This window comes from Pagrus major, chromosome 19, assembly GCF_040436345.1.
Source record: "Pagrus major chromosome 19, Pma_NU_1.0".
In the NCBI taxonomy this organism is placed as follows: domain Eukaryota; kingdom Metazoa; phylum Chordata; class Actinopteri; order Spariformes; family Sparidae; genus Pagrus; species Pagrus major.
This window is the reverse complement of record NC_133233.1, coordinates 18480627-18500447: the sequence shown is the minus strand read 5'-3', so window position 1 is coordinate 18500447 and position 19821 is coordinate 18480627. Positions and strand designations below refer to the sequence as shown.

Sequence of the window (19821 nt, the reverse complement as noted above, 5' to 3'; positions counted from 1 at the left end):
TTTCCGCACTGGCAAACAAACAAACAGTATACAAACTGTCTTTGTACACAATGGTTATATTATTATAAACATTGGTTAATAGATATTTTGGGGTTAGATCCTTTGCAGCCCCTTTTCCACTGAGACTTTTCACCATCTGGGAAAAAAAACAATTGTCCTTGTTAAAGGGGCACTATGTGGTTTTGTAGAAGAAATTAAAACTCAGAATGTTAATATTTACAGTATTAACGAGGTAATAATGCAAACTCAGAAATATCTATTTTTCCCATAACTGAAGAAACAAGCTGTTCTCAGAGGAAAATAAGCTCCCAGAACACTTGTTCGAGGCTAGAAAGGTGGCAGGGTCCGCCACATATACACAGAAACTGTGTTGTCCTTTAAGATCAGTTTGTTTATTCAGTCATGAGAACAAAGAGTTTGTTTATTTAGTTTGTTTAGGCATAAAAAAAAAACAATCTGAGTAAAACATCTTCCCCAAAAAACTACACGGTGCACCTTTAATGGTCCAGTAAATTATGAATTAAAATGTTTATTAGCACAACTTACACATCCAGCTACAGATGTGCGTGGTTAGGGAGCTGACGCTGCTGCTGCTGCTGTGTCGCTGTAGTAAACAGGTTTTTACTCAGGCTTCTTAAAAAAGTGAGTCTTTGTTCCTCCATTTATTATCATTTCTGCTAACCTGTAGCCATCACCTCACACTCCTTTTGTTAAATCCTCCCTTAAAAAAAAAAAAAAAACCCCGCTCATGAGGATAATTTGATGACACTCCCTGCCACTGGGTAATTTTTCATTATATCGACTCTCCAGCAGAGACCGCGCCTGCGCTCCTGCTCCCCTTTACCCGAGCGAGGCTTCACCAATCCTGGGCTCTGGCTCCATCCCCGGCTCGGCGTCTCACAGGCCAGTGCTAATAAGTCGCCTAGCTGTCCTGGTAATGGGGAGGTGGTTGGAGGGAGACGCTGCTGTCTGAGAAGCCGTGAGGAAGTTGAGGAGCGCAGGGGGGAAGCTCTCTTGTCTCTCTCCGCTCCGCTCCGCGCCGCGCCGGACCGGACACCTCCACCACCGGAGACACATCCTACAGTTGCTGTTGTTGAGTAAGCCCTAAAAAAGAGAAAGCGCATAGTGATGGAGAGAAAGGTATGGATGCCTCTGCTACCTTGTGATACATTTAGCACATTTGTTGTGTGACTGGCTGCGCTCAGTATCCGCATCCACCATTGCAACTATATATTTTCTTTATCCTGCAGGCGCCGGATTAGTGCGCACCGGAGTTTTTTTTTTTTTTTTTTTTTTCTCCTCGCCTGGCTGTAATTTATTGTGCCTCTAAAAAAAAAAAAAAAAAAAAAAAAAAAAATGAGAGAGAGAGAGAGAGAGAGAAAAAAAAAAATAGCTGCCAGGATTAAATTCCCACCTCATGGTGTATTTAGGCTCATTCACGAGGCGTTCACAGTCGCATGGTGCACAATTTCTCCAGGAGCAAAGGGGGGGATGTAGGGGATGTGGTTGGGGTAATAGATGAAGCTGGGGAGGGGAGGGGGGGGGTGTACGGCTGTGTAGCTCCGTCTGCATCATCACACAGTATAGTTGCAGCACCTCCACCCCTCCACCTCCACCTCCCACCCCTCCCCGTTTTGCGGCCGACGCAGACACCGAGCGCGGCTTGTTAACCTTGACTCGTGTGGGAAGCAGACACTTGAGGAGTAATACTGGAGGTGTGTGTGTGTGTGGGGGGGTGGAGGTGGTGAAAGCCTGCGGATCTTTACCTCTTTACCTCTTCTGTACGCATGCCTTTAATTCATCCGCCGTCACCCCCTTCCTCTCCTCCCCCCTCCACGGTCCTGTAATGGGTGCTTCATGTGTTCGCGAGCACCAAGTCTCGCAAGTGTGTCTTGGATGTGGCAGGAAAAGTTTCAGTTTCAGTGTGTTAATCTGCTGGCAGGCTGTGGGTACACACAGCAGCAGGAGAGGAATCTGGGGGCCAGATCTACTTCTGCTGATCTGAAGGAAAAAATCTCATTTTTATATTCCAGCAGCAATATTTTCACTCCTGGAAGCAAAACCTGCTGCTGACTGTTTATAGTCAGCCACTAAACTCTGCATTAAAGGGGGAGTTTGGCATTTTTTTGCTTTCCTGCTGAGAGAGAGTGCATCATATTAAATGTGAAGCTGCAGCCATTGGCCAGTTAGCCTAGCTTAGCATAAATACTGGAAACTGGTCTGGTGGACCAACAGTGAGGCCTTATTTCTATTATTTTGATCCTGTTTCGGTTGTGCCATGATGTACACACACGCTGTTTGTCGATTTAAAAGATAATTTTCCAAGTCAGTAAAGCAAACTAATGAAATGTAAGACTGTGGAAATACTTAATTATAAAGACTACACAGCCAACAGTTCACTAAAACGCTCACTAAAAACCTGTAACTTAAACATTATAGAGCTGCTCCTGTATATTAGCAGCTCACAACACTGACCTACTATCCTTTCACACAACTGCAGTTGTCAACATGAGCAGATTTATTGCGATTTTCAGCTTTTTTAGCATCTTTTCTGTGCCGAATTGGCGGCCATGTTGGAGACGATGTAGTTACAACAAACTGCGATTTATTGACGTGAAAAAGTATCTTTTAAATTGACAAACAGCCGATGTGTAATTCATGGCACAAGTCAAGCGGGATTAAAACATTATTTAATGTGTCCCTGTCCATTCACTGTCATACTGAGTTTTTCAGCACCTTTGACAAACCCAACTAGCTGTTTCCACCCGCCTCTAGTATTTAAGCTAAATGAAGCTATTAGTCTTCTAGCTGTAGCTTCATATTTAGCAGAGGACTACAGACATAACAGTGGTTTTGATATTCTCAACTTTTCTCAGCTATTCAATGTAGGTTATTGGATTTTCTATGCCACAATGCCACTGCAATTTCTGTATGTTAACTATGAAGCTACAGCTAGCAGCCAGGTAGCTTAGCAAGCTTAACATGAAGATAGGAAAAGGGAGGAAAAAGCTAGCCTAGCTGGGCGCAGTGACCGAGAAATATTCCGGCCTATAATCCCCCATAAATCCCCTAAAATGTTGGTTTTATGCTATAAACTGTATTATTTAACTTTAGAGGGGTTTTGTTCCTTTGTCAGAACCGGCTACCTGTTCCTGTAAGCTAACAGGCTGCTAGCTGTAGCTTCAGCTTTAGCGTGTACGGACATGACAGTGGTATCATTATTCACACGTTGACACTTTTGGAGGCCTATTCCTGAAGATTTAGTGACTGCACTGCTTCTTTTTTTTGGCTATGATTTGTCTCTCCCACGGACATTCGCCGTGGTTGCTTTTCTCTCTGTATTACATTAGGAAAAGCAAAACATTTGCTCGTTTAGTTTATGTGTAGCGCGGATGCGTGTCCAAAGTCAGTAAAACTACGAGCTCGGCGGCGCTCGAGAATGCTGCAAACTTTAAAGTCAACATGTGTTTTCCCTTTTTTTTTTCGAGGAGGCATTCATCCTTGTATAACTGCAAATGTGTTCTCGGTCGAACTCATTGCACATTTTAAAGGTTTTCTCAGGTTTCAGCCTCGCTCTCGCTCCCTCCCTCGCTCTCGCTCCATCCTTCCTGCTCTGGTTTCATGTACAGAACTGTTGAGTTATGGACCTGGTGACTCAGCTGCCTGCTGTTTTCAGAGATCACCTTCACAAGCTCTTCAGTTTGATGCTCTGTATAAGAGGAAAAACAGACACACTGGCATTTGGACGTGATTAGTCAACACAGAATATTGCATTACTCTCTTATTTCAGAAAATTGCAGCTTGTGTGTTGTTTTTTCCATAGATTTAGTCCCTCAGAAGCCATTCCAGTGTGCAAACACTTTTTTCCAGATAGGATATACATTAAATTACATATAATAGTGCGGGAATGTCCCAACTCTCCTGCTTTTTCAGTGTTGAAGCCTGTATAGGCTAAGCTTTTGAGCCTCCCTGCACTCGAGCTTGTTTGAATACTAAGATGTTTTCTCAAGTCCTTGTTTTCTAAAGAAGTGGTTGATCCTTGTCGAGCTCTCTCTGTGAAAAATGGGACTGAAATAGCTAAATTTCAAACCGCAGTCTTCCCTGACCCGGCTGCTGCCACAGATATTCACTTCAGTGTAAAGAAAAGGAGGCCGGTCCCATTAGTATGCAAGGTGCCGTCACAGCTCCTGAGGTCTGATAGAAGATCAGAGGATCAGCTCCTTTTACAGTCTGCTGAAAGCTTGACCTGGCTTTTTAAGGAAAACTGCACAAGAACCCCCCCCCCTCGCTCCCACATATTTACACCCCCGTCAGCTCTGTTCAGTCATGTTTGAAATTTAGTTTTGGGAAACTCATCAAGGTCAATCAACGTTTCAGTGAGTGTGCGCTTTCAGCTGCAGAGTTTTTGTTAAACTTCATTTTTTTTCACACCAGAAGTGAGATTGATTAGAAAAAAAACTGGAAGCTGCACACAGTTGGCTTTGGGTCCTATATAGCAGGTCACCCAATTAAATGTTCCCTGGCTTTGTGTTTTGTGTTATTTGCAGGGATAAATGGACAATGGAGCACTTCCTTTTTTTTTTGGCTGGCGAGGAATGTGCTTGCTCAATGGCGGAAACAAACGAGCTTACAGGAAAGCTGTTTATTTAACTGAATATTACAGCTAAAAAGAAATGAATAGACAATTGACAGCACTTTTTTTTTTTAGCAGCAACAACTTTGATAATCATCATCTGATTCAGTGACTGAAATAATTTCTTTATCTTATATGATATTAAATCACATATCTTTGAGTTTTGGACACGATCTGAGGATATAGTTTGCAGCTGTAGGAGATTGTGGTGCTTCTTTTTTACTATAATATGTAATTATTGATTAATTGAGAAAATAATCTGCATCGTCTATCAATAATGTGAAATATGAATTAGTTGCAGCCCCACTAAATATTGTGAGAGTTTAGTATAATTATCATAAAGGTTAAGTTCACCCAAAAAGGAAAATGTAGTCATTATCTACTCACCCACTTCAGACGGGGTACGTGCTAATGTGTTTAGCTTAGCAGCTACAATGAAGTTTTTGGCTTTGGCTCAGAAATTTACCGGATAAGCTGCATGGAGCTATTTAATATTACTTTTCGGTTGCCCAGAGATCTCGAAATGATTTTTAAAGACGTTATTTACGACCTGAATGGGCGGTCGAGCTTGTGCACCTACGTCAGACGGGCTGCGTGCTAACACTTTTAGCGTGGCAGCTACACTGAAGATTTTGCCTAAAAGCTAAAAGTGTTAGCACGCAGCCCATCTGAAGTAGGTGCACAAGCTCGATTACACCTGACGAGCTGCATGGAGCCATTTTGTGTTATTTTTTTGGTTGTTTTTTAACATTTTAAAATAAGTCCCCATCTGCTTTAATTGTTCAGGACAATACTACTCTGTACATTGTTTTTCTGTGAAGCTCCAGAAATGTTTTGTGAACGTCAGAACTTAACGTGGTTTTCCATCAGCATGAGGATGAGTAAACAATGACTGAATTAAAATTTTTGGGTGAACTGATCCTTTAACATTCCTACCACATACTGCAGTATAGCAATGCAGCGTTCGACTCTGACACAATGCAACATACTGTATGTATACTGTGCTTTATATAGACTTGCAGCTTTGGCATATTTTACACAGACACACAGTATACTTAGAGCCGCTATACTGAGGATGAATCTTATATTCCCGACCTATAAACACCACTTTCACAGCCCTCTGAACATCCACTGTGTTATTTTATTACCACAGCCAGATTATAGATTTTTATGGTTTGTAACCTAATTAACACGTCGCCCTCCTCCCTCACCAACATATTCGAACACTGGTTTTTTAATCACTGTTATCTAACCTAAAGCACTCGCTGTGTTTTTTTCATATTACTCCTCATTCACAATGTAGAGTTAGCTGTCTAATGAGATTTTGCGCTCGACTCAGAGACGAACTGTCTGGGTCCTAATGGTGCTACAGTTCACCGAGCGGCTGGTTGACCCATTTAGATGATAACGCTCAATACTGCACCGTACTCAGACATACATCAGGGAGATTCAGTATAACCCAATACAACACACATGCAGCAAGGCCATGGGCAGCACTCGCAGATACATTTACTTCCCTTTCAGTTGCAAAAGCTTTAAATAATTTATAAAAATCAACTACAAAATGATTTAATCATGTTGTTTTTTCTTTTTATTCTGGATCAGGCTTGAATGCAATTCTGTATCATTGTTTTTTCCCTGAATCACATACTCACAGTATGTTCAGGGCTGCAACCAGCAATTATTTTCATCACTAATTAATCTGATAATTATTTTCTCAGCGAAAAATTAATCAAGCCCAAGGGGACGTCTTCAAATTGCTTGTTTTATCTGACCAGCAGGGCAAAACTTAAAGGTAATGAATGTTCTGTCACAGAACAAAACACATTTAAAAGATCGTTAACAAAATACTTGCTGATTAATTATTTCTGTTGATTAATGAGTTAATCGTTTCGGCTCTTTTGGAAGCAGGAAGTTGTTTTAATTTGGTTTTGCGTTGTCTGTCAGGGAACTGAGGAAGTGGTCAGAGTTTTGTTCAGCAACTAAAAGATGAGCCAAAATGGCCACCGTCCTTCATTTTGTTGTCCCGTGTGGCAGCACCTGGAAGTCGTTACGACGAGGTGACAGGTGGTGGTAGTACTAGTCGTTGTTTGGAGGTCTTTGACTTTTGGTTATATAACATCAATTTCTACACTTTAGTTATTTTATGCCAAAGTTTGTAATAGACCTGCTGATCCACTGGAGGATACCGTGAATAAAATAATAAAGTTTCTACACCTGAACGAGGCAAAATGTTTGTGTTGCTTATGGGACATGTGGCATTTCAGGCTACCTGGATTAGGGAAAATTGTGGATTTTGGAAATAACCTCAGAACAGCGTACTGATAAACAAATCTTCTGGGTTTTTCAGAGATTACAGGGTTTTAATATTTAGTACGACTGAACGCTTGGCCCCTTTGAATCACACATAATAATAATAATGCGTGAGAGGCACAAACTGGCGCTGATACAGTATGTGTGTACTTATTGATGAATATCTCTAATTGCTTCTTGGGTGGTGTCTGATGATCCTGAGGGAGTGGATCTACTTCCCGACATTAAAAATGAGTTTATTTAATTCATTCTCGTGTGCAGACCTGGTAGAAGTTGAGTTTCCAGGCCTCCTCTGCACGCCTCTCTGATTTTCATCTCTTGGATTTGAGGTCGTGTTGATACGGCCCTGCACATACCAATCCTGCCCTCGTTCTGTCGCCTCTCTCTCCTATCCCGCACGGGCAGAGTGGTGCTGAAAGATCCGGGCTAGTAAAGAGCCTGGATGGAGAGTAGGAAAGAAGAGAGAGAGAGAAAAAGAGGGGAGGAAGGAGGGAGGATTTATTCTGCCAGTTTCATTTTTCATCCCGTGGAATTTAACATGGTGGTTGGGTTTATTCGTGGAAAGTGACTGTTTTTCATCGTATATTTGTGTCAGCGTTGACCCCGGTGACCTCGGCACTGACTAACACAGCCCACTGAAGCCGTTTCTGTCCCACAAAACCGGGGTTTGTTTTTTCAGTTTTACACTTTGAGCCCTGGAATAGTTCCCTCTCAGTTCACCAGCTGCTGCTCCAGTTTTGAAGCCTCTGCAGTCGGCGTTTGCTCTCGCCCCATTGGCTGTGCCGGCTTTGGACGCAAGGCAGATTATCCCGTTGTCATGGCTACAGCAAACAGGAAATGCCCCGAAGCAGGTAATGCTTCAGGCCTTGTTCCGGTGTGTCACCCGTTTGCTTGAGGGGGGAAACTCGGCTCGTTGCTGTTGCTCCGTCTTTTCCATCTGCTCCAACAATGCCTCCTTTTTTTTTACAGCCAAGGAGCTGAACTAGAAACTCCGTCTGCATAAAGATGCTTTGTCCGCGAACAAGCCCTGAAATCCAACATTGACCCTAAACTCCTTATCTGCAGATTCTTAGGTTAGGTGCTTAACACAGCGTCACCGCTTTGTGCAACCTCATTCACCTATTTCCTCATTGTTTATTGTGCCAAATCGCTTTGATCATAAAATATCAGCAGATGCCCTATTATTTTCACACGCCACAGGGGTCCTCTCTCGCTCCGTACGTTCCTCTTCGTTACACATGCCGAGCTGCAAAAAAAAAAAAAAAAAAGCGGCCCTGAAATGTACTTCTCCGCTCCCTAATCCCCCTCAGTGAAGGTGCACGTCTGCGTGCTTTTGTACTTTCCCTTTGATGGCGGCTGATGGCCATTGAGTGGAGAGCTCCGGCCTTTAAGCAGCTTGAGCTGGGTTTTGTGTGCAGCTCTTAAAGTGAAGAAAGAGGAAAAAGAGAGGGGCCCAGCAGCGGGAGGGAGTCAGACTCTGCTCCGTACCCTCAGTACAGTCCATATTCCCCCTAGTGCACCCCATCTGTCTGTGACAATAATGTTGACGAGGGCAGGTTTCCTGGTTTCTGGTATGTAAACGGTGCCACTGGGAGCCGTACGTTACATATCAGCACCGGTAGAGTTTTTATTCCTCGTGTACTCTCTCTCTCGGTCTTTTTTAATTCCTCTTCTGGGCTAACTGTGAAGAGGTTGCAGAGAAACACAATCACAATATGGATTTCTCTTCCTTTCTTGCTTTCTGCTCAGCCTATTGAAATTCATGTGCAGTTTGAGAACAGATGAAAGAAGATTTCGACTACAGTGATTGATTTACAGGTGAATGACTGGAGCGCATCTTCTCCTCTAACCTTTGGGAACTGTAGCAGTTCCCAACCTTATTGCCGACCACTTTTAAGACTGTCCTGAGTGATGCAGTCCTACATCAACACTCATTTTTATGCGTTAGAAACAGTATTCGGGCTGTAACTATCGATGGTTTTTCTTTGTCGGGATTAGTGTGGTCCATAAAATGTAAGAAAATGGTGAAAAATGTCATGAAATCACTGTTTCCCAGGACCCAAGATGACGTCCTCGAATGTCTTATTTTGTCCACAACCCAAAGATATAGGAGAAAAAAACAGAAACCAAATTACTCAAACTGATTTCAAAATAGCTGGCGATCAACATAATAGATGACAATTAATCGATGAATCGTTGCAGCTCTACTTCTTGGTTATTCCACAAGAGATTTTTCACTTTCAGTTTCTCTCTGACTGGTATAAAGTGAGTCGGTCCGATAAAGGTGATGTCATATACTTCTGTGTACCAATCAGTTTGAATCATTTGAGGCAAAACAGTGGGGTTGTTTGCTCTACGTTGCCAGTAAAATATGATTAAACCACACCCACACCAGCTGGTTAAAGCTGAATGTATGAGATTGTGAGTGGCTGACTCATAAGAGATAACAGCGCGGATGTGTTTTTAAACTTTAACTTTGATTTTTGCTAATAAGAATGTAGTTTTCAAGGCCTTTATAATGTCTTTGACCCTCGTCCGGCAAAATATTATTGATTCATTACTAATTCAACTGTTGGTCACACAACAAGCCAGTTAGAGATGTAACATTGGTCTGTGTGGAGAACTGTGATAGACATTTTTGTGACTCTGTGTGTGTGTGTGCTGCTGGAGACACGACTTCAGCATCAAATACCAACAATAGCAGTTTAAGTAGGGATAGACCGATTATCAGGGCTGATGTTCAGCATTTTTCAGATTACTGGGATCTGTGTTTTTTGTGTGTGTCAGATTGCCAATAATTGGCTCTGATGCAACATCCTTTCTCTGTCCGTCGTCACCACTCTGTCTCACCCTCAATGCTATCTGATCGGTTACACATCACAAAAAGGAGCCTGTTAACACTGAATAATCTGAGTATGCAGAGTAACTAGTCACTAATCAAATAAGTGTAGTGGAGTGGAAGTATGAAGTAGCAGGATGTGGAATTACTGAAGTAAAATACCTCAAAATCAAAAGATTTTTATATTTTCTGCAAATATATATCAGTCCCAAATATCGGTCTCTTGATTACTAATAATCAGTATCGCCTCTGAAAAAAACATCTGTCAATAACTAGTTTTGAGTTCTCATTTTATACATTTGTGGCGCCACAAATGTATAAAATGCAGCTGAGATTAAAATGAAGGTTTGAAGATGGGTGTGGTCCGACTCATGAATAATGAGTATCCACGTAATAATTTAGTAATGCCTACTGAGCAGTCATGGGTCAGTCGATGTGTTGCAGCTGGTGTGATCCCATCGCAGGATGCTCTCTAGTTCACTGTCCTCTAGCATTTTATAGATCAGGCAATTAATCTAGAATGAATGTAACTGCTAGTTTCCCATTTTGAAGGATTTATAGAGGTGAAGGTATCCAGTATTTCACGGCTGGAGGTGCTCTGTTGTCTGTGCTGTAAAATGATGATGCAGCTTGTTCGCCATCCAGACAGGTTGTCTGCTGTATTGTACAAAGCCCGACTGTTGGTGTGAGCTGTTTGTCTCTCCCTTGTGGCCGAACAGGGAAGTGGAGCTTTGAAAAACCCATAAAAAAAGATGCTTAGAAATTTTAATTACTCGTGCAGTGGTGATGAGACTGAGCAGTGCTCTTAGGCCTCTTTGCTTTCTGACTCCTTGTGTCTCATTTATGCAACCAGGCCCTGAACCTGGATGCTCCCACTCCCAGGCAGTCAGCACCCCTCCCCTCCTGCCTCCCTGCTTCCCTGCTCCCTCTGTTGGTCATCAATAATACTACTGCTGCTCCCTTACCCCCTGTTAGCCCCCCTCGCCCCCCTGTCTGCTACACACTGGGACATTACCATTTGGTGAGACTGACTGGCTTTGGTGAGGGAGACGGCGGGGGTCCGTCAGGGGGTACTCCTGCGCTCAAGGCTCCCTTTTGCATCGACCGCCCTGCTGGATCTCTTTGTTATCATTGAACACACATGCCGTTGCTGGAAAGGCAGGAGATCGGCACAGGCGATAAGCTTTTCGGGTTGAGCTTTTGACCTTGAGACGCACACTTTGTGTGACTGTGTGACTGATATATGTAAAGCCTTCGTCACGTGTTATGTAATACACGGTTAATTTAATGCACAGCGTCAAAGTTGACGGAGATTGTTGCAGGATTTGACTGCAGGGAGGACACAGATGGTTTGATGCAGCAGAGGGACATTTAGCAGTGGAGGTTTGGGTTCCTTACGCTCCTCAAAGCTTTTTATAGTAGATTCATGACAGCTGCAGTCCACTCGTCTCACCAGCAGGCGTCACCATTAAGCTAATGCCCAGAGCTCTCGGCAGCACATGGGAGAGCCAGAGTATCAATAAATTGATTCCAATAATCAAGGAGTGAAGGTCATATGTGTGGATCCTGAGTTGCCTCTCCTCCTTCTGCTGCTTTAGGTGTCAGTCCTGACTTTTCTGTCAGGCGTGTAGTTGATGATATGCGCGCATCAAAACGGTTTGCGTCCTTTGAGCGATCCACCAGGAGGTCGTGACCTCCGGCCTGAAGGTCACAGACACACTAACCAGCTGTCCACACAATAACTGTCGAGTTTCGGAGCATCCCCCCCGTTTCCTTGCGCCACTTTTCACAAAAAAGCTCTTCATGATAATTAAAGGCAGATTTTGTGCTGCTTTGTGTCAACTAATGAGCGTCATTTCCTGGTTTCAACACTTTTCTGACGTTTTCACACCTACGTGTAACAGAGGAGGAGGAAACAACAACACCACTGACAATTTGCCGTCATGTGTCACAAGCCGAGCCCCCTTGAATCTGAATCTGCCCCACTTCACCTCCTTTGTCATTCAAACAACCTCATGAATATTTCACTGCCCTGATCTGACGGCTGGAAGAAGAAAGGGGAGGGAGAGAAAGAAGGGGCTGGAGTCGAGGGAGACATGAAAGAGTCATAATGTCCAACACAGCGTGGTCGTAGTCGGAGTAATGACCTGTGTGGCGACGGCCGATGCTCTGGCTAGTGTGTAATTGGTGTGAGATTGCATGTCACATCACAACAATGTTTAAAAAAATCAACCCGGATTCAAGGCATCCTACAGATTAAATGTTGTAACCTGACTGCAGAGTGGATGACCTCCATGTGATGCCAGCGCGGTTCATAAATGTACTGTTTCATTTAGACAAAGAAACATGATGCAGTCACAAAATGAAGTCGTGCCCAATGTCACGAAAAAAAATGCAAAATTAGTGACCATGTATACGAATCCTGTAGATTAATTTTTTTTAACGGTTTTACTTTGAAAAATCACAGCTACAGCCGAAGCCACGCCTCTTCCAGTGGATCACCATGAGGCCTTATATCAGAAAAATATGTATGGTGGTGAATGGAAAGAGAGGAAATAATGTTTAGATTCCTTTTGATTTGAATCATGAATCACACATGATGTTGAAAGAGAAAGTCGCAGTTTGTCATAAAACTACTAAAATATAAGACTTAAACACTATAGAGCTGCTCCTGTATATAAGCAGCTCACAGGACTCACTGCAGTCGTCAATATGAGCAGATTTATTGTGATTTTCATCTTTTTCAGTATCTTTTCTGTGCCGAGGCGGCCATGTTGTTGGTGTTGGTGACCCATGTTAAGTGAGACGATGTAGTTCACTGAGCGCTTAAGCATAAAACTAGATGATATTTTACTTTAATTATGACAAACTGAGACTTAATTGACCTGTAAAATTATCTTTTATTATTAAAATTGACATCATATGTGTGATTCATGGCACAATTCAAACAGGATGGAAAAAGTATTTGTCTTTCTCCGTCACTACCATACAGAGGCTTTCCAAGGAAACTGAAAGGGGCGTGACTTCTGGACATCCCTCTGTCCATGAAGGAATGGTGTGTGTTTTCACCTTTTTTTGTGGATCAGGTTTCCCACATTTTGAGAAGAAATCTTTCAGAAAAAAAGCCTGTGAGAAATCCCAGAAGAAACTAATTTCATGTGTCAAGTGACAGAGTCACCTTGCTGCAGCCACAGCAGAGCAGAGCGTAGCCCGTGGGCCAGGACTAGTGGGTGAAAGGTAAAGCTAATGAGGCGAGCGGAGGAAACACTCCTAACCTATGAATGCACTCTGACAAAGACCAACGCGGAAACGTAGGAAACGAAGGTGCTCTTGACTCGGCCTTCTCCTTTTGTGAAGTCGCCTTTTGTGTGAGAGCTGTGCTGTTGGAGGCAAACGGCCAAATATAATTCCCCTGACTCGAGTGCTTTCAGATGAGAAAATAACACCGCCGCCACCCTCCTCCTCCTCATCATCACCACCACCACCACCACCACGTCCATGACTCCATCATATATGGCAGTGTACACATGTGTGGCCCCTTTAAGAGCCCAATGTCCAGGGCTCGGAGCTCTGTGTGTGCTGACCGTGGCCTCTGGGTTGGTCACCGGGGGGAAGCTGCAGCAGAGGAACGGCTGACTGACTCTAACCTCCCCAGCCCCCGTTTAGACCAAACGGCAGCCTCGCCGCGCCGCATGCCCTTATCTACCAATGGAATGCAACAGCTGTGCGGGGGAGCGTCAGGGTGGGCTGGCTGAAACCCCCCTGCCAGACCCCCGCACAGCACAGCTCCCCCCCCCCCTCCACCTCCAAGCGACGTGCCGGGCTCCTGAAAGGCAGCTCAACTAAAAAGTGAGCTAGACACAGTGAGGGACTCGGCAGGGCTGCTGCACATTCAAAATAGAGTCAGAGGGAGGGAAGAGGGAGAGAGAGAGAGAGAAGGAGAGAGAGAAGGAGAGTCAGGGACAGGCAGTGCTGAAAAGGAGAGCACAAAGAGAAGGAAAGTGGAGCAGGGGAGGGGAACAGGAGGCTGGGTGAAGGGAGAGGGAAAGACAAAAGAAGGAGAGGGGAGACATAGCAGGGTGATCGGAGGGGACTGAGCAAATGGCTACGGAGGAGACGGCGGGGGGAGCCAGGAAAGCCACCAAGAGCAAACTGTTTGAGTTCCTGGTCCATGGAGTGGTGAGTGGCGCTGTCCGTCATTCTCATGAAGGGAGCTGGGCTCTGGCATGCATCTGTGTGTGTGTGTGTGTGTGTGTGAGTGTGTGTCTGTGTGTGTGCATGAGTCGGCGCAGCAGCAGCAGCAGCAGCAGCAGCGGTCTGTGTGTGTGAGATAGCTGGGTAAAGCTTGGCCATGTGAAGGTTATTTCCAGCCCCCCTGGATCGCAGCCTGTTAGGAGATGGCTGGAGAGAACAAGAAGTGGAGCAGCATGGATGGATGGAGCTGAGGAGGAGAAGGATGGGGAGCAGAGGGTTTCTAAGACACAAAATTATTGTAGGAATAGGAGCTAAGCAGCAGCAGCAGCAGAAGCAAAAGGCAGCTCAGCTCCCCCTTTGGCTAACAGAGGAGCACACTGCTTCTTCCCTGGGAGTCACAGACAGAAAGGAAGGGAAATGACGAGTCCACTCACAACAACACAGTGAGAGAGCAGAGCAGCCTTCCCTTCCAGCAGGCAGCGTGTCGTTTGCTCGGTGGAAGGATTTGAACCTGTAAGGTCACGAGACAAACGGACGTAGTAAGCGTAGACGGAGCCGAGGAGGCAGGCGGCCAATCCTGGAAATCATGCAGAACAATCAGCCCATTCATGTGAAGCTAGCATGAAAAGGTCAAGTCAAGTGTTGCTCATGGTTAGAGGTTAGGCAACTGTTACCATAAGCCTCACACTAAATAACAGAGCATGCACTGGTTTGTTTTGGTCAGGAGCTGAAAGAATTATTAGAGAGTGAGAGGATGGTGTACAAAGTGTGGGTCAGAGACACGTTCCTGTTGAAAGTTTGAGCAGATGTGGCTTTGACATTGACTCAAGTGTGTAAAGAAGCTGGAGATTTATGGCAACGATTCCTTGTCCAGGTCGAAGGGTGTTTTTTTTCTTTGCCGGCCGCAGCGAACAAATAATTATCGATTAATCTTGCAGTGTCACAAAAATGAGGAAAAAATCCCCAACGTAGCTTTCTGAAGCTCAAGGTGACATCCTCGAATGTTTTGTTTTGTATGACCAAGAATCAAAAACCAAATGATTTTCGGTTTTCTTTGATAAACAACAAAGAAAGTGGAAACTGAGGTGTATATTCTTGCCTGAAAAACAATTAATCGATTCGACTTTTGTGCAGCTGAATTTCTCCTTGGTTGGAAAGTATTTTCTCTTCTATTCTGGAGATATCTTGTGATTGAGTTGAACTCAATGTCACCTTTCCGCACATCTCGAAATCTGGCATCACTTCCTAATCCTCAAGTACACAGAGAAGGTCAAAAGACTTTCTGGTGTTTATTTCAGATATTTTCAGACTGTTTAAATTGAATAAATGTATATTTTGGGGGTGTTTATGCCACAGAAATTGACAGTAAAGAGGTGACAGAAAATGACAGGATAGACAGATGAGGATGAGCAGACTCAAGTCGGAGACGTCGAGTAGCTTTCAATCATTTTGGAGTACACAGTATTTTGAAACGCAAGGTTAGAGAAATGTCTAAATGTGTGGTCCCGACCCCCTGACTGAAAAGTAGTTTTCAGCAATTATTGTGATCATGTAGAAGTCAAGGTTTTAGGCAAAAATGCCAAAATTAACTGGTCGTGGCTTCAAAAAACGTGAACATATGTTGTTTCTTCAGTTAACTGGATAGTTTGGATTTCGGGTTGTTGGTTAAAGGTGCAATATGTAAGAATTTTAGTTCAAAAACAAAATGAATGCTAAACAAAACGTCAACTAAACTTATCAAAAGAATGTGAAGAAATACTTTTTAATTGTTTTTACGACGTGTCAAAAACATCTATGTAGATGTCTGCTGAAGTTAGCATGCTAACCAGCTAGCCCCAGCTCGTCCTTTCTCAGAAAACCAGCCCGAGCTCTCAGCCCAGACTGCTAGCTGCCAGGCCAGCTGAGCTAATTAGCTAACTACAGCTACAGTTAGCGGCTACTGTGGTGATATGCTGGCCAATTCTTACATAATGCACCTTTAAGTAAAACAATTTTCAGCACACAGTAATCATTAATGAATCAGCTCACTTCCTAATCATCAAGTACATAGAGAAGGTCAGACAGATTTACTGCTATGTAAGTATTCAATCAAAGCATCTTATTTTTTGTTCAGTAATGGCAGTCTCACAGTTAATAGTTGGATAGATAAATGGGAAAAGAATCGTGTCAAACGAGGTATGTTGTTGTTCACGGTTGGTGCAAGGGCTCCTTTTTTAAATAATTTCTAAGACCTGAAGAGGTAAAAGTACAAAGCATTTCAAAACGTAAAGTCTACCCCAAAAAAGCAGTGATTGGTCCCGACCTCATGATTGGAAAGTAGCTTTTAGTGCGGAAATTATCTTTAAAACAAAGGTCGATTAAATGTTTATCACCAGAACATGTGTAGACAAGGTCTTCATTGGCTGATTTTTTAAAATGTATAAACAAACTAAAATAAACAAACGCTCTTTGTTTTCACAACTGAATAAACTAACAACAGATTTCATACTGTTTTACTTTGTTTATATTTGGCGGACCCTGCCACCTTTCTAGCTTCAAACTGTGTTTTTCGCTGAGAACAACTTGTTTATTCAGTAATAGAAAAAAAAATATTATTTCTGAGTTTGTATTATTACCCCATTAATATTGTAAATATTAAAATTCTGAGTTTGAATAACTACATAGTGTCCCTTTAATTAGCTAATTTTAAAGCAAAAAATGACAAAAATTCACTGTTTGTGGCTTCTTAAATGTGAATATAAGCTAGTTTTCCCATTTTTTCTTGGATTTCAGCTGTTGGTTAAAAAAAACAAGCAGCATTTCACTATTTTCAGTAATCAATAACGACCTGCTACATCACAAGCGCCTCTTTCCGCTGAACTGAATCTCACCTTTTGCGCAGATCCTGAGACTTGGCATCGCTTCCCGACCCTCTAAAGGACTTGGTGTTGTTTGTTTGTCAAATCTTTTTATGAACAAGCTTGACCGAGTTGTGATGTGAGGCGAAAGTCTGTTTTAATCAGCGCTGCTGATGTCGCGCCGGGCGTCCTGACAGCAGGTAGATTTATACACTGAAACACGATGAGGTATTGTCTCTGTGACAGGAGCGGTCATTACAGGGGCTTCGGTGCTGATGCCCTGCGCACAGAGACAGACTTTAGGAAACAATGGAGCAGGTGATTGATGAGCCAGATGAGTGTGTCCTCTCAACAGACCAATTAACCTTGATGAGGCTCTGGCTGCTCCAAGCCAAATATTTCCCTCTGCTTATTTTCTCTCTTGCTTGCCTCCCCCCCCCTCCTCTCTTTCCTCTCCTACCTCCCCTTCCTCCACGTTTTAAGATGGAAAACTCGTTGTAATAGTTGCGGCAGGTTCCTCTCTGTGTATACTGCAGAATGGAGAAATATTTATACTATGGGATGTGGGGATGATTCGGCGCAGTTTGTTAGCTTGTGGCGAGGGATGACGTTTCTCCTCATGGGCCAAATCCAGAGGAGCAAGTTCCACACGAACTGGAATATATAGAAGTTCACTATATGCAAACATTGTTGTGGTTTTTCGAAGGTCGTGGTGTTCCTGCCTCCCTGCAGCAGCGTGTGTGTTGTGGGGGAGAGTGTTTGGCCGAGGTCTGGTTCTAGGACTGATGGGTGGGCTGAAGGCCTGGCTGAGGTCTCTTCCTCTTTCTCTCTCATTATCTGCCTTACCTTCCCCCCCTGCTGTAAACTTCTCTGGCTCGTGTGTGTGTGTGTGTGTGTGTGTGTGTGTGTGTGTGTGTGTGTGTGGAGGTCAGCAAGCCGCGGTGATGAGAAAAGCCTTCCAGCGTTCGCTCTGCGTGGGAAACCCCGATAAGACAAAACACAATACGACACACTGTAGCATCGTCATGTGTAACGTCTGAGGGTTTTTGTTTGAGAACATAAACTTCGAGCTTACTCACACAATTTCATTGTCATGTAAAGGGTTAGTACGCTCAAATTACAAAAAAATTATATTTTTGATTAGGGGTCGACCGATGTGGCTTTTCTAGGGCCGATAACAATACCGATTAATAGAAATCAAGGAGACTGAAAACTGATATTTGGGGCTGATATTCATTTGCAGTAAAAATGTGGCAAAAATTCGAACAACCAGTGATGAAATAAACCTACTGTAAGTTTTTCCATTTTCTGCTACCTTATACTTCCTCTCCAATTAATTGTGACGTGTTACCAATCAGATAGTGTTGTAGGCGGGACATTGTGTGGCAGGACGCTGCATCAGAACCAAAGTAGCACATTTTTAAATCAGTTTATTTTATCCACAATCTGACAGAAAAAACACCAGTACTGATAATCCCGATAGCCCGATAATCAGCCAGGGACGATAATCGGTCTCCCCCTATTTTTGATTACTTTTAGTGTATGGCTGGACGATACAGCCTTAAAATAATATCACTATTTTGAGGCTATATTATAAGCCCTGACATGACTAATCGATTTGAAAAGTAATTATTTACACCCTCGATGCGCTGTCAAGCTCCTGCACCCACTTCAGGTGGGGTGCGCGCGTTTAGCTTAGCAGCTAATGTGAAGATTTCAGCTTTAAAAAGGGTGAAAATAACTTATTTTCAATTCAATTTGGGATCTCAGGGCTTCTGGAAACTTGGAACATGCCGGATAAGCTGTATGGAGCCATTTTAAGTTTTTTACGTTTTAAAGCAAGCAAACTCCAGAAACGTTTTGTAAACTAGGAAACTGCCTTGTTTTGTCCAATTTTCAGCAGATAATCAGATTACTATCATGTAAATCAGAGAAAATCTATCTATAGATTGGCTTCTCCTTCTTATACTGTGAGGGATAAATCGAAAATGTAGGAAACGTAAAGAAAACCAACACTTACATTATTGGAGCTGAAACTAGATGGCTGATTGTTATAACTTTAATCAGTATCCGCAAATATGAGCATGTAAAATAATCAAATTGATGCAAATAATACAATAAGCATGCGTCAAAACCCTGAATTACTCATTTTATTAGTTTCTATTAACAACAGACAACAGAATATATTCACATCATCATCAGATCATCATAAAGATCAAGATCTGAAAGCATGTTTTAAACAAAACTGTCCAATAATTGATTATATATGCACGGGTTACATTGTTAATTAAAGAGGCACTATGTTGTTTTGGAGAAGAAATTCAAACTCAGAAATAAATAAGTCAGAAATATTTATTTTTTCAATAACTGAATAAACGAGCTGTTCTCTGAGGAAAATAAGGTCCAGAACACTGTTTGGAGCGAGAAAGATGGCAGGGTCCACCATATAAACTAAGTAGAACAGTATGAAATTGTGTTGTCCTTTAAGGTCGGTTTGTTTATTCAGTTTATTCAGTCACGAAAACAAAGGGAGAGTTTGTTTAGGCCCAAAAAATTCAGTCATTGATGATCTAAAATTTCTACGTAGTGCACCTTTAATCAAATACAATACGTAATGATTAAGGATTCATTTCTTCTGTGATAATAAACTATCAAACGAGCATTTTTAGGACATAAACTTGGGATTTTATTTTGTACTCGACAAACTAAACAATAAATCAATAAATGATCTTAAGTTCGAGCTCCACTCAAGAACTCTCATCTCCAGTTTTTAATAGATTTCAGGGCTCCAATCGAAGCCGTCCGTGTTACAACCCACAGATTCATATGTTTACTGCAGTGTGGGTTAAGTTTGGCCTCTTCAAATCCCTCCAGAGATGCCAACACACTTCTCAGATATCCATCCACATGGCAGATTCGATTGCTGGCTGGCTGGCTGGCAGAGCTCCGGGGCAGAGTGTTGGAGCCAGTTCAGCAGGTCAGATTATAGAGTACCACTCATTGTG

The 19821-nt window shown here is 42.9% G+C and overlaps 1 protein-coding gene across 4 annotated transcripts in view; it reads left to right on the top strand.

Annotated features, from left to right (window-relative positions):
• The first annotated feature begins 13669 nt into the window (after window positions 1–13669).
• The window catches only part of smarcd3b (SWI/SNF related BAF chromatin remodeling complex subunit D3b), a 31213-nt gene continuing 25061 nt past the window's right edge, over window positions 13670–19821 (top strand). For all 4 annotated transcript variants that reach the window (XM_073488147.1, XM_073488145.1, XM_073488146.1 and 1 more), the window contains exon 1: window positions 13670–13964. In XM_073488147.1, the coding sequence (XP_073344248.1) occupies window positions 13887–13964 (78 nt within the window). In that variant the 5' untranslated portion in view covers window positions 13670–13886. The remainder of the gene's footprint in view (window positions 13965–19821) is intronic.